This window comes from Notolepis coatsorum (assembly GCF_963971535.1).
Source record: "Notolepis coatsorum genome assembly, chromosome: 5".
Lineage (NCBI taxonomy): Eukaryota > Metazoa > Chordata > Actinopteri > Aulopiformes > Paralepididae > Notolepis > Notolepis coatsorum.
The window spans coordinates 45,321,165-45,333,860 of record NC_140169.1 but is presented as its reverse complement, the minus strand read 5'-3'; the positions used below and the strand labels follow the sequence as shown (position 1 = coordinate 45,333,860).

At 41.9% G+C, this 12,696-nt stretch overlaps 1 protein-coding gene across 1 annotated transcript; it reads left to right on the top strand.

The window, feature by feature from the left end:
- Nucleotides 1–7,482: 7,482 nt before the first annotated feature.
- Nucleotides 7,483–9,310, top strand: LOC311228162 (piggyBac transposable element-derived protein 4-like; the record flags this gene model as incomplete). The annotated part of the gene is made up of 4 exons (XM_084314074.1): nt 7,483–7,530; nt 7,622–7,797; nt 7,894–8,497; nt 8,732–9,310. The coding sequence occupies 4 exons, from the start codon at nt 7,483–7,485 to the stop codon at nt 9,308–9,310; spliced, it is 1,407 nt and encodes a 468-aa protein (XP_084170200.1).
- Between the last annotated feature and the right edge of the window lie 3,386 nt (nt 9,311–12,696).

Genomic DNA, 12,696 nt, shown 5'->3' with positions numbered 1-12,696 from the left:
CCATCACAACTCTGCAACGCTTCAATACCGCCACCTGGTGGCCGATCGGCGAGTTGCCAAACCGGAAGTGCCCATTGTAGGTCGGTCCGTCCCCTATTTTCGTCCGGCCACTCGCTTATCGTCCCGGGGCTCAATACAGACACCGTCGATATGGATCTTTGCCATAACTCAATAATCAACATGATTTGGACGTGTATTAGTAATATACAAACCGGAAATGGATCGCATCGATCAACATCCCATAATTGGGATCTGTTTGCTCCACTCTCATCGCCCAACGCTACGAGGAGACTGGGGTGAGTTTCAGCGTTTTTCTTTACCATTTTCGATACAAACTGTGATCAATATATCACCCATACTACATAAATCATTTAACGTCGGTCATTGAATTAAAAACGACCCCCCCCCCCTCCGTTCACCCGCAGATGACCAGTCATGACGTTTAGGACCATGTACAGTTGAAATTTTTAATATATAACGTTGATCGGTATCAAACTGCATTTGTCATCTAATATATGCATTTATGCCTATATCTCACGTTCTATGAAATACTGCAGAAAATGATAAAAACATATTTATACTCTAGACGGTATTTTAGTATGAATGTGTGAATGAAAAAGTAAAACGTTCCTACATCCTGAACGATAGATAATTGATGTTGAATGGGCCATAGTAATGTCAATTTAGCAATACAATTTAAAAAGTTATAGCCCTGCAAAGAAGGTGAACATCTCCATAGACTTATAGCGCTGGCAGAGAGGGTACAATGATGGGTACAATGCCTGGCAAGAATGGGTTAACATGTGCTGTCCCTATCAAATAAACTAAACTTCACAGTGTTGTGTTCATTCATAGTTAAAGACAGTAGAGGCTGAGTACTTTATTATCTGAAGATGGTAAGTTAGAGTGTTGTGTTCATTCATAGTTAAAGACAGTAGAGGTTGAGTACTTTATTATCTAAAGATGGTAAGTTAGAGTGTTGTGTTCATTCATAGTTAAAGACAGTAGAGGTTGAGTACTTTATTATCTAAAGATGGTAAGTTGGAGTGTTGTGTTCATTCATAGTTAAAGACAGTAGAGGTTGAGTACTTTATTATCTAAAGATGGTAAGTTAGTGTTGTGTTCATTCATAGTTAAAGACAGTAGAGGTTGAATACTTTATTATCTAAAGATGGTAAGTTAGAGTGTTGTGTTCATTCATAGTTAAAGACAGTAGAGGTTGAGTACTTTATTATCTAAAGATGGTAAGTTGGAGTGTTGTGTTCATTCATAGTTAAAGACAGTAGAGGTTGAGTACTTTATTATCTAAAGATGGTAAGTTAGTGTTGTGTTCATTCATAGTTAAAGACAGTAGAGATTGAATACTTTATTATCTAAAGATGGTAAGTTAGTGTTGTGTTCATTCATAGTTAAAGACAGTAGAGGTTGAGTATGTGGTAAATTCCCACAGAACTTCTACAATAATTTGAGGTTATTGTAGTACAATACAATGAGATTGATTATCTGGAAGGAGGAGAAAGGGATCATACGTGATAGAATTGTTGGTCTCCTCATCTGACTTAAGCAGATGAGGAATAAACGTGTAGGCCAGACAAACCATGAACTATAGTCCAATTCAACATTTATTTGATCAGAGCCAGGAGACCAAGGTGAATAGGACAAAAGATTATCAGAGAACATTAACAGGGCTATCTGTGTACAGAAATTACAATCAGGTTTGCATTCTCAAACCTCAATAATGTACATAAACAGTCACTCGGTAACATAATTTGAACATACATTGTTTACTGTAGGCCCCTTTTTATATGAGTAAGCCTGGTTTCTAAGATAAGTATCTTTACATTCTATTTTAACCAACCAAGGGTCCATGATTTACTCACATAAAAAGCAGCACAGTCTCTCTGGTGGAAGGAGCGGTGGAGCCCAACAGACCCCTGGGGTCGGTCTGGTCTGAGGGCTCCCGAACTACCAATTTGTCTCCTCTTATATACTATAATTTCTAGCCAATAATAGAATACAGTTTACTAGTACAGTTGATCCAATCAGGCGTCTCCTGTGGGCGATCTCCTGTGGGGGCTGGCAGCCCCCCCCCTGGGTTGTGGCGACGTGATGGGACAGAGATGGAGGGGGCCTGTCGGTGGCCCCCGTCGGTGTGGTCCCCCGCTGAGCACAGAGGGGTTCCGCCGGTGGCCCCCGTCCGTGTGGTCGCTGTGTTGGGTCTTGTCTCACGAGTGGGGGCTGGCATGATGTCCTCTGGTGGGGGGGGGGGGTGAATACTCTTTGACCTTTTGGGCCATTACCATACAGTACTAATCTGGTCACATTAGGTGTGACCTTTGTCTATCCAACTGTCCCTACGTCTCATTCCTCATTTAGCCCTGCAACCACTTCTGCTAAACAGTATACAAGGTTATTTATGAAATTCAACTCAATATTTACCACATTTCCCCGTTTTGACGATTCTTATCGTCACATATGATATATTGACTTGATTTTCTATACATACTAACCATTCAAAGGATTCATTTTTTCTAAAATTAAAATTCATTTTTTCAAAATGTCTAACAACAATTAAAAATAATTTTAATCTACACATCACAAATTGAATCTAAAAATCACAAATTTAAAACCCAATTATCTTAATCTACAGGAAAGTTTGTTCCCACACTCTTTTAGATGATCTGGTTGAGAGAAAACATACATTAGTATCACAATATTTTCATTTTTACATTCATTCAATAATCTCTTCTTTCTGCTAATTTTCCTTAAGATAGTACAATCACATCTGCATAATCAACTCAGTTGGTCTTCTCACCTCTCCCCCCTTTATGAACATACCATGGACATAATACCTACCACCTCAGCGCACAGTCGGACAGGGAGGGCGGAGCATCACTTCAAGGAAAAAATTTGTTTCACCACCTCTTCTCGGCCACAATCTACACCTAATATTCTACCTATGTGCATGTGTTTAGTACTCTTGCGTTGTGTCATAATCTATACCAGTTGTTACCGTTCAGTCACCTCCCGTTCAACATACCAATCAATCACACAGAGGCCCTTGTTCAACGCTTTGGTTGCACAGTCTCTGACCGTTTTCGCCCCCCCCCCTCCACCCCATGTCGGCCAGCCTCAGCTGAAGCCAATGTTTGTAGGCCTGTGACCTCGTCATATTTTGTCCCATGACTGTATTTCCATGGATCTACAGACGACTCTGTCAGTCTGGAGGTTTGTCCCAAACCTCCGGCCTCTGTACTCGGGGCTATATTGAAGGAGGGGCCAGCGTCTACAAGCGACCTCTCTTCACAATCCAACAATCTCCCACAGGAACTGACTGAACGGGTTCACACCATTGTGTCATAATCTAATGAAATGTATTCCTACACATCTTCCATGATCCCTCCACCTGTGACGGTCCGTCCTCCCCCTCGACTGAACTGCGAGGGAACAAAACACAAAACAAATTTTCTTTACACAATATGTCAAATATTCTCAAGAGAAGCCAAATGTTTAACCATTATGCAAACGTGATGGGACCACTTAACTGTCATCGATCTGATCCAATGCATCCCAGCCTTGATCTGTTCCAATGCATCCCAGCCTTCAACAGTCCTCTCACCAGATCATGACAGAGAAATAAGAAACAAAAGGCAAATAATCAAAAAAACAATTCCAACAGATGTGAAAGCAGATCAATGAAATTAACCAGCTCCAACCACAGACCACCTCAATGGTTATTTAGAAAGAAAAGAAGAAAAGAAAAGAAATCCAAAACTCTAAATTCAAAGATTAAAAATAGAAAAGAACTCTAAAAATCCAAATTCAATCCCTCATCCATACAAAACATTCAAAAGAAATCAAACCAAAATGAAAGTAATAAAAACAAACTCCTTCAGTAAAACAAATGATATGAAACAAATGATAAGCGACAATAATTTGATATCCTTCCTATCCTGATAGACAAGATAACAGCCTTACTACTCATTAACGTCATTATTGTTTTATTTAACCTAGATATGACTTATACTAAAAGTGGCCTGCTGGCTCACCCAGCTGACATCTAACATCCTGTCTCTTGTTAGGCCTTAACTAGATAACAGAATCGGTCTACGATGTCACCAACAGCTCAATCATTCACTGAAATCAAAAGGACATAAACAGACAACATCTCAATCTCACTCATACATACAAAAATTAAATTTAAATAAAAATATTCGCTGTACCAACTCAACCAAAAAATATGACCCAAAGTAAACGCATTCATCCAATTTCTCAGTGTCACAACACATTCAAGCCTGAACCTTAGAGTTTTTTAGAAAAGAAATAAAAGCAAAAACCAATCAAACATCACAATTCAACATCATCCACCCATCATTCATATCATAAACATATCGCTTTCACCACACTCGTTAATCACTTCACATCTTTGACAAACAAAGGTTAGTTCTTCTGCGCTCAACTTTTCTGCTCTCAATTTCCCTGCTCTGATCTCAGGCTACTACAGCCTCTCCTCACAACAGCTCCTCTACTCTCACTTCAAAGACGGACTGGAGTCCATCCTTAATCCAGACCTACCCATGCCCTCCAGTGCACAGCCAGATCCAAATATTCCCTTATCAAAATAGTTTAACATTCATAAGTCATAACCCCAAATGAATGCCTACTCCCTTGATTGTCTCACTCACTCACCCAGCTGTTCCCTGACAAACCTTCCCCTGTCTCACCTTCCTGTCACTTCCCGGCCCCCTGGCCCATTACCCCCACTTCCTGTCCTCTGCTCTAAAAATAACGCCATCTGTTATCTCACTCTGACTGTTCTCTCCTATCTCCACCTGTGGCCTCTTTCCTGTTGCATCTAATCTCACGCCATCCTGTCATAAAAAGAACAGCCATTGTAGCAGCTGTACATCTCGACCCCCCTTGGGCCGTTTACTGCTTAGTAAAGATAGCCTGGGTCACTCCTGTAAACACCAAAAAAGGGTTAAATTCACACATTTCATCCCCCAGAGGCAGCTGTCCCCTAGAGTCTAAAAGTAATACATTCGCCTGTCCCTAACAGCCAAACACAGAAAAATTACAGACTAAACAGCAAATCATCACAATTACTGCAAAAACACAATCATACAGTCATCAAAACAGCATATAAACAAGTCCCTCGTCAGTAAATTATCCTGCTTCACAACTGGGCTTGTATCAAATTCCACTATAAAACATTTAGCTTATGCAAATCAACAGTGTTACAAAGATTTAACCAATTACACAAGCATCAACAGATTCCAACATAGCAATGCAACAAAATATACCCCAACAAGCCTACATCATTAAATTATCATCCCCATGATCTAAAGACTTGCAGCAAACATTAACTAAACATTATCCTATTTAAATCAACGGTTCCCGGTCGCGGCTCACGGCGACGTGATGAAGTGACGTCATCAGTTTGTGCCTCTCTGTATCGAAAACTTTGTCCATTTCCGGGTTTTTTTCGGCGTGGCATTATGACGTGTCCTTGAAACTACACGCTACTTTTTATTTTGTCTTGATAAACCAATAAATGAATGAACCAGGATCATTTCAATTCGATGCTAAATAAACTTTTACGCACGCGTAAAATGTGCCAGATATAATTTTACATGCGTTACATTTTTATCAATATCTTGGTCATTTTCTTAGATAGAATGAAACGGAAATGTTTGGGAGGAAGTGACGAAGGAGGCGGAAGTTTACTGCCAGAAAGCAAGAGTAGAAGAAGTCTCCATGTGCGCGTAAAATCTGTCCAAAAGATAATTTCTGTGGGACAACACCGTTTTTTTTAGTAGTTATAGTTTATAGTTAGTAGTTCGACTTGTATAGCAGTAGTAGTAGTTGTAGTAGTAGCAGTAATAGTAGTAGTAGTAGTAGAAGTAGTAGTAGTTGTAGTAGCAGTAGTAGTAGTAGTAGTAGTAGTAGTAGTAGTAGTAGTATTAGTAGACTTTAGTAGTAGTAGTAGTTTGAGCTAACATGCGTCGAAGTCAGCGTGCTAGCAATGTGCCCATGTGGAGGTCCCTCTACGCTGGAGATCAAGACATGAGAGATCTATTTGGTGATGATACAGATGAAGAAGTATCTTCAGATGGTTCTGATCATGATGACGTTGATGATCCATCGTTTGTTGGTGATGGTGACGAAAGGTCCACTGATCATGACGACAATGAAAGGTAAAGACACTTATTTTGGACTTTGATTGCTTTTGTTTTTGTCAAACTTGTTGGGAAAGGCAAAGAAAGGCTTTCACATGATAAGTGCACATGATGAATGCACATGATAAGTGTACATGCTAAGTGTACATGATGAATGTACATGACAAGTGTACATGCTAAGTGTAAATGCTAAGTGTACATGATGAATGTACATTACAAGTGTACATGATGAATGTACATGTACATGACAAGTGTACATGATGAATGCACATGATAAGTGTACATGCTAAGTGTACATGATGAATGTACATGACAAGTGTACATGCTAAGTGTAAATGCTAAGTGTACATGATGAATGTACATGTACATGACAAGTGTACATGATGAATGTAAATGACAAGTGTACATTATAAATGTACATGATAAGTGTACATGGTAAGTGTGCATCAAGAGATTCCTTGTTGAATGTTGAAAATAATGTGCTTTTTATTGTTTTCTACAGTGAGGAGGAGGAAGGAGCAGAAGGAGCAGAAACTCTGCCTTCAACCAGTTCTGTGAGACATGGAAGGAGGGCACAAGACAGGTGAGAGACTTATTATTATTATTATTATTATTATTATTATTATTATTATTATTATTATTATTATTATTATTATTATTATTATTATTATTATTATTATTATTATTATTATTATTATTATTATTATTATTATTATTATTATTATTATTATTATTATTATTATTATTATTATTATTATTATTATTATTACTGCTTTTGTTTTAGTTATTACTCTGTTCATAAAAGTTGAAAATAATGTATTTTTACATGTCATTGTCTACACAGCAATGATTTACCTGGGACATCTAGGGGGGCAGGGCGTGCCCAAGCCCGGTCCAGGTCAAGAAATGACCCAGACAGGTGAGAGACTTATTATGGATGTGTATTGCTTTTTTATTATTACTAGGTTTGCAGACGTTGTACGCAATATATACAGAATGGAATATTGAGTGTATATACAGTGTGTGTGTGTTGTATGAGCAGTGTTTTATATGTACAATGTGTGTGCCATTTATGTGCAGACATGATGAGCAGCCTGCTCCACGCCGACCCAGGACAACCCGGGCCAGGCCAAGACGTCCAGTCCAGGCAGGAGATCAGACGCCCTGGAAGACGGACAATGATCCTGATCCAGCCCCTCAGCCCCTCCGGTTCATGCCGCGCAGACCCCCAGGACCGCAGCTAGACCCCCATGCCACGTATACACCCAAGGAGCTCTTCATGCTGTATTTTTCCATGGATACCATGAAGACCCTGTGTATCAACACTAACAAGAACGCGGCAAAGAACCAGGCAAGTTTCAAGTTTCTTTATTAGCTGTAGTTTTATATGAAATGCTTTTTCCTGTAAAATGTGACTAACTGAGTTACAATACAATATACAGGCACGGGGGCAAAAGACCAAGTGGGAGGATGTCCAGGCCGATGAATTGTACAAGTTCATCGGCCTGCTGCTGTACATGGGGCTCATCCCACTGTCTGCGCTCCAGGACTTCTGGAGGGTCAAACACCTTCTCTCTGTGCCCCTACCAAGAATGGTCATGTTCCGGGACAGATTCAGGTATAATATATATTCCTGTATAGTGTACATCGTGTCCCATATGTTACTTATGTTTATAGTGTTGTTATATGACTTATAATATGACTTTGACTTCAGGTCAATCTTGTGGAACCTCCACCTGAGCGATCCCGAGGAGGATGCCAGGAACGACGCCAGGAAGGGAACACCGGAACACGACAAACTGTTCCGCATCAAGCCGCTCATCCTCGACATTGGTGAGGCCTGCAAGGTGCACTACCACCCTAAGCGGCAACTGGCAGTGGATGAGAGGATGGTGGCCACGAGGGCACACACCGGCATGACGCAGTACATGAAGGACAAGCCGACCAAATGGGGGGTCAAACTGTTTGTGCTCGCTGACTCGGATAACGGCTACACCATCGGCTTCAATGTTTACCTAGGGAAGGCACACGTTCATACAAGTGAACACGGCATCACATATGATGCTGTTGTGGACCTCCTTGATACAGGATGGCTTGGGACTGGATATCACATTTATGTTGATAACTACTACACCAGTCCCAAGCTGTTCAAGGACTTGCTGGCCATGAAGCTGGGAGCCTGTGGAACCTACAGGGAGATCAGGAAAGACGTTCCCAAGGGGAGACCTAATGCCCTCAGGATGAAGTGTGAGAGAGGTCTCATCCGCTGGATCAGAGAGGGGTCCCTGGTCTTCGTGAAGTGGATGGACACAAAGTTGGTATGTATGTGTGTGTATGTATGTATGTATGTATGTATGTATGTATGTATGTATGTATGTATGTATGTATGTATGTATGTATGTATGTATGTATGTATGTATGTATGTATGTATGTATGTATGTATGTATGTATTTGTTATTCTTATTCGTGACTTTGTTCTGTCTAAATGTCTACTGTGAGCAATTTGTAGTGTCAAATTTCTAATGATTCATTTCTATTCTATTCTATCTAGGTGTCTGTGTGCTCCACCATCCACCCAGCAATCACACCTCCTGGTCAGAAGGTCAAGAGGAGGGTCAAGGCGGCCGATGGGACCTGGTCGGTTGTCTGGTTTCCGTGCCCCACCCCTGTGATCGAGTATAACAAACACATGGGCGGAGTCGACCTATCCGACCAGCTGATCCAGTATTACTCGACCCACCGGAGAACTGGCCGGTGGTATCGCACCATCTTCTTCCACTGTCTCGACATTGCTACCACCAACGCCTACATTCTGCACTGCGAGATATGTGAGGCGAAGCAGGAAGCGCATCTCTCCCACAAGGAGTTCATTTCAGTGATGATGGGGGAGCTGTGTGGACTGGACAGCACAGGAGCTCCTCTTGACAGGACCGCAAGCCATCTCCCTGTTCCCATCGCCCCTCCCGCAGCGGGCGCGGACAAGAGCCAGAAAGCCACCGCTGGCCGTAAGACCTGTGTCCGGTGCACCAAGGAGGGGAGAAGGAATCTGACCGCGTGGAAATGCCAGAGATGCGATGTCGCCCTCTGTCTAATTTTAGACCGCAACTGTTTTACAGAGTGGCACAATTGATCATGGAACACAGCCTCTCCTCCTGCTGGAACACAGCCTCTCCTCCTGCTGGAACACAGCCTCTCCTCCACGCCTTTGTCCCCCATTGTCCTTGTGCTGGTCGATGTCCCAGGCAAATCATCGCTCTCGTTGTCGAGGACAACGGATGGGTCCTCATCCTCAATTTCGTCCTCCGATTCTATGTCCGACTCCGACTCCACTCCTATCATCCTGTATAATAATTCTTCGTCTTCTCCAAACATACTGTGTCTGTGCAGCTGGGACACACACATCACACGGGGCTCACCTCGCCTCATATTCAGCCTCTCCTCCTGCTGGAACACAGTCTCTCCTCCTGCTGGAACACAGTCTCTCCTCCTGCTGGAACACAGTCTCTCCTCCTGCTGGAACACAGCCTCTCCTCCACGCCTTTGTCCCCCATTGTCCTTGTGCTGGTCGATGTCCCAGGCAAATCATCGCTCTCGTTGTCGAGGACAACGGATGGGTCCTCATCCTCAATTTCGTCCTCCGATTCTATGTCCGACTCCGACTCCACTCCTATCATCCTGTATAATAATTCTTCGTCTTCTCCAAACATACTGTGTCTGTGCAGCTGGGACACACACATCACACGGGGCTCACCTCGCCTCATATTCAGCCTCTCCTCCTGCTGGAACACAGTCTCTCCTCCTGCTGGAACACAGCCTCTCCTCCTGCTGGAACACAGTCTCTCCTCCTGCTGGAACACAGTCTCTCCTCCTGCTGGAACACAGTCTCTCCTCCTGCTGGAACACAGTCTCTCCTCCTGCTGGAACACAGCCTCTCCTCCACGCCTTTGTCCCCCATTGTCCTTGTGCTGGTCGATGTCCCAGGCAAATCATCGCTCTCGTTGTCGAGGACAACGGATGGGTCCTCATCCTCAATTTCGTCCTCCGATTCTATGTCCGACTCCGACTCCGACTCCACTCCTATCATCCTGTATAATAATTCTTCGTCTTCTCCAAACATACTGTGTCTGTGCAGCTGGGACACACACATCACACGGGGCTCACCTCGCCTCATATTCTAACGTAAAAAAACAGCTCCAAAGAACTCCAAAAACGATTGTGCTGCTGCTGTTCAAAAGATACGTCTGCTTCTTTCTCCTGCTGGAACCCAGCCTCTCCTCCTGCTGGAACACAGTCTCTCCTCCACGCCTCAGTCATATGTGTACTGTATATGTATATTGAATATCCCACAATTGTGCGTTACCGTTTTGACAGGTGCAATATTTTTTTTTTGATACGCCTTAGGCATCCTGCACTCTATATGACTGCACTCTAGTCATATGTGTACTGTATATATGTATATTGAATATCCCACAATTTAATTATTTAATTATTTTTTACTTTTCTACTGTAAAACTTTTTTTTTTACTTTTTTTTGGAAAAAAATTACTTTTACTGACTTTGTAAAAGAAAAAGCATACTGGTGATAATTTCCAGTTGAGAATCAAAATTTCGTCTGTGTTTATTACCTGTGTATGGAGAAAATAATGCTTTGTAAATTGAATTCTGATCTGTTCTCTCTTGTTTATGTAAATATACTACCTGAGGGTGCATATCCACTGTTTTATATCCTTGATTTGATATGTTTGCATTGGTTCATACTAAAAAGAACACATTTTCTAAATCCGATTTTGTGTTTTGTGTTGTACATTATGCAGTATACAGTATATACAGTATTATACAATATGAAAACTAACTGTCAGGTCATATATGTGAGGCTGTGCTGAAAAAAAGATACAAAACATACCATGGTAAAACATTTTAAAACATTTTAAAATGGAAATTATACAATTTAAATCAAAATTAGCCAAAACATTGAAATATCCCAGGACCAGCAAGCATCAACAGATTCCAACATCACGGTTGTACACAACAATATTCATGCATATTACAAATATAAGCATCACTCATCTAGAAAAACATTATTAGTGGTTAGTTCCAAATGCTCCTTTCTTCATACACATGTGATAAATTGATTTTACTGCAAGCAACATGTAATTCTAGTGTAGAGCATCTTTCCAAATTCAGCCTATAGCTACTCTCAAGCTCCCCCCTTTGGTCAAGAATATACACCTGTGTCCAATGTGTATATGTATGTTCCTAATATTAATAATACAATCACCCAGAGTAGCTAGTTTGTGAACTCCAGATTTATCATAGGCAATGTATCCATTATTTCATTTCTCCTCAATAGGCTCACTGTATTGTTTGCAGCCTAAGTAAACCCTTATTGACTATCTCCCCTAATCTAACCACCATACATGTTACATCTCTTCCCCTGTTTACACAAAAATACAATGTACAATATACAAATACAACCATATAACACAAAGCTAATTATAAACTCACCCGTTTCCCCTGGCCCCTGAGCGAACTACCCCGAATGAAATAGACCCAATCCACGTTGTACCGCGCATGCGCAGTGGCAACCGATGCGACTGTCCCCATAACGTTGCCACGACAACCAAACTCTGCCACGACATCCTAACCATGCCACGACATTCTAAACATGCCACGACATTCATAAAAATGCCACGACATTCACCACGTTCTCTAACCCTTCCCCAACATCATTCTCAAAACTCGAAACGTAACATATGTCGCCCGCAAACGCCACAAAACAACAGCACGCAAGCTAACTAGCTTAGCCAGCTCTAATGCGACGTTCAAGGCCCTCACGGGAGCCGTGCCTTTCAAGATCCGTTCATCCACGCAATTCGCTCAGTACCACCCAAAGCATAAACAATCCACACAAGCTTAAAATAACCAACCACTCTAACAGAAAATAATTTTTAAAACATTCACACAAACCAACGCCGCACACATAGTCCAACACGAATCCTCTCTCCTACCTTCTCCGCCTCACTCCATAGTACTGCGAACGTTACACACTCTCCTCAACACCATGACGTCATCAAGCAGCGACTTCTCAATATCATACTCAATCGCTACCGCATCAATAATAACCCTCAAAACGGCCACAATCTCGCCACCCTACGTCTCGATTCGCCTCTTACCTGCAATCGCCGCCACAGTGTTTAATCAATCCTCTTATAACGCCATCGTAACGTCCCCAGTTTCACCGCAGACTTTTCCACAGAGCTAAGCTAGCTAGCCCCAACCACCAGTAGGACTCGCCTCAGACCTATGTTCGTTGGTCATTAAAATATCACAACAATACAACAATAAGCTCCTACGTTTCGCCAATCCTTCCTAACCATAGCCATAGTCCCCCATACAATCCCTAACCATAGCCATAGTCCCCCATACAACCATTAAGTACTTATCAGTCATTTCGACCGAATTGTTTTTGTATCACAGCGAACGTAATCGAATCAACAGGCCGGTTTCGCTCAAGAT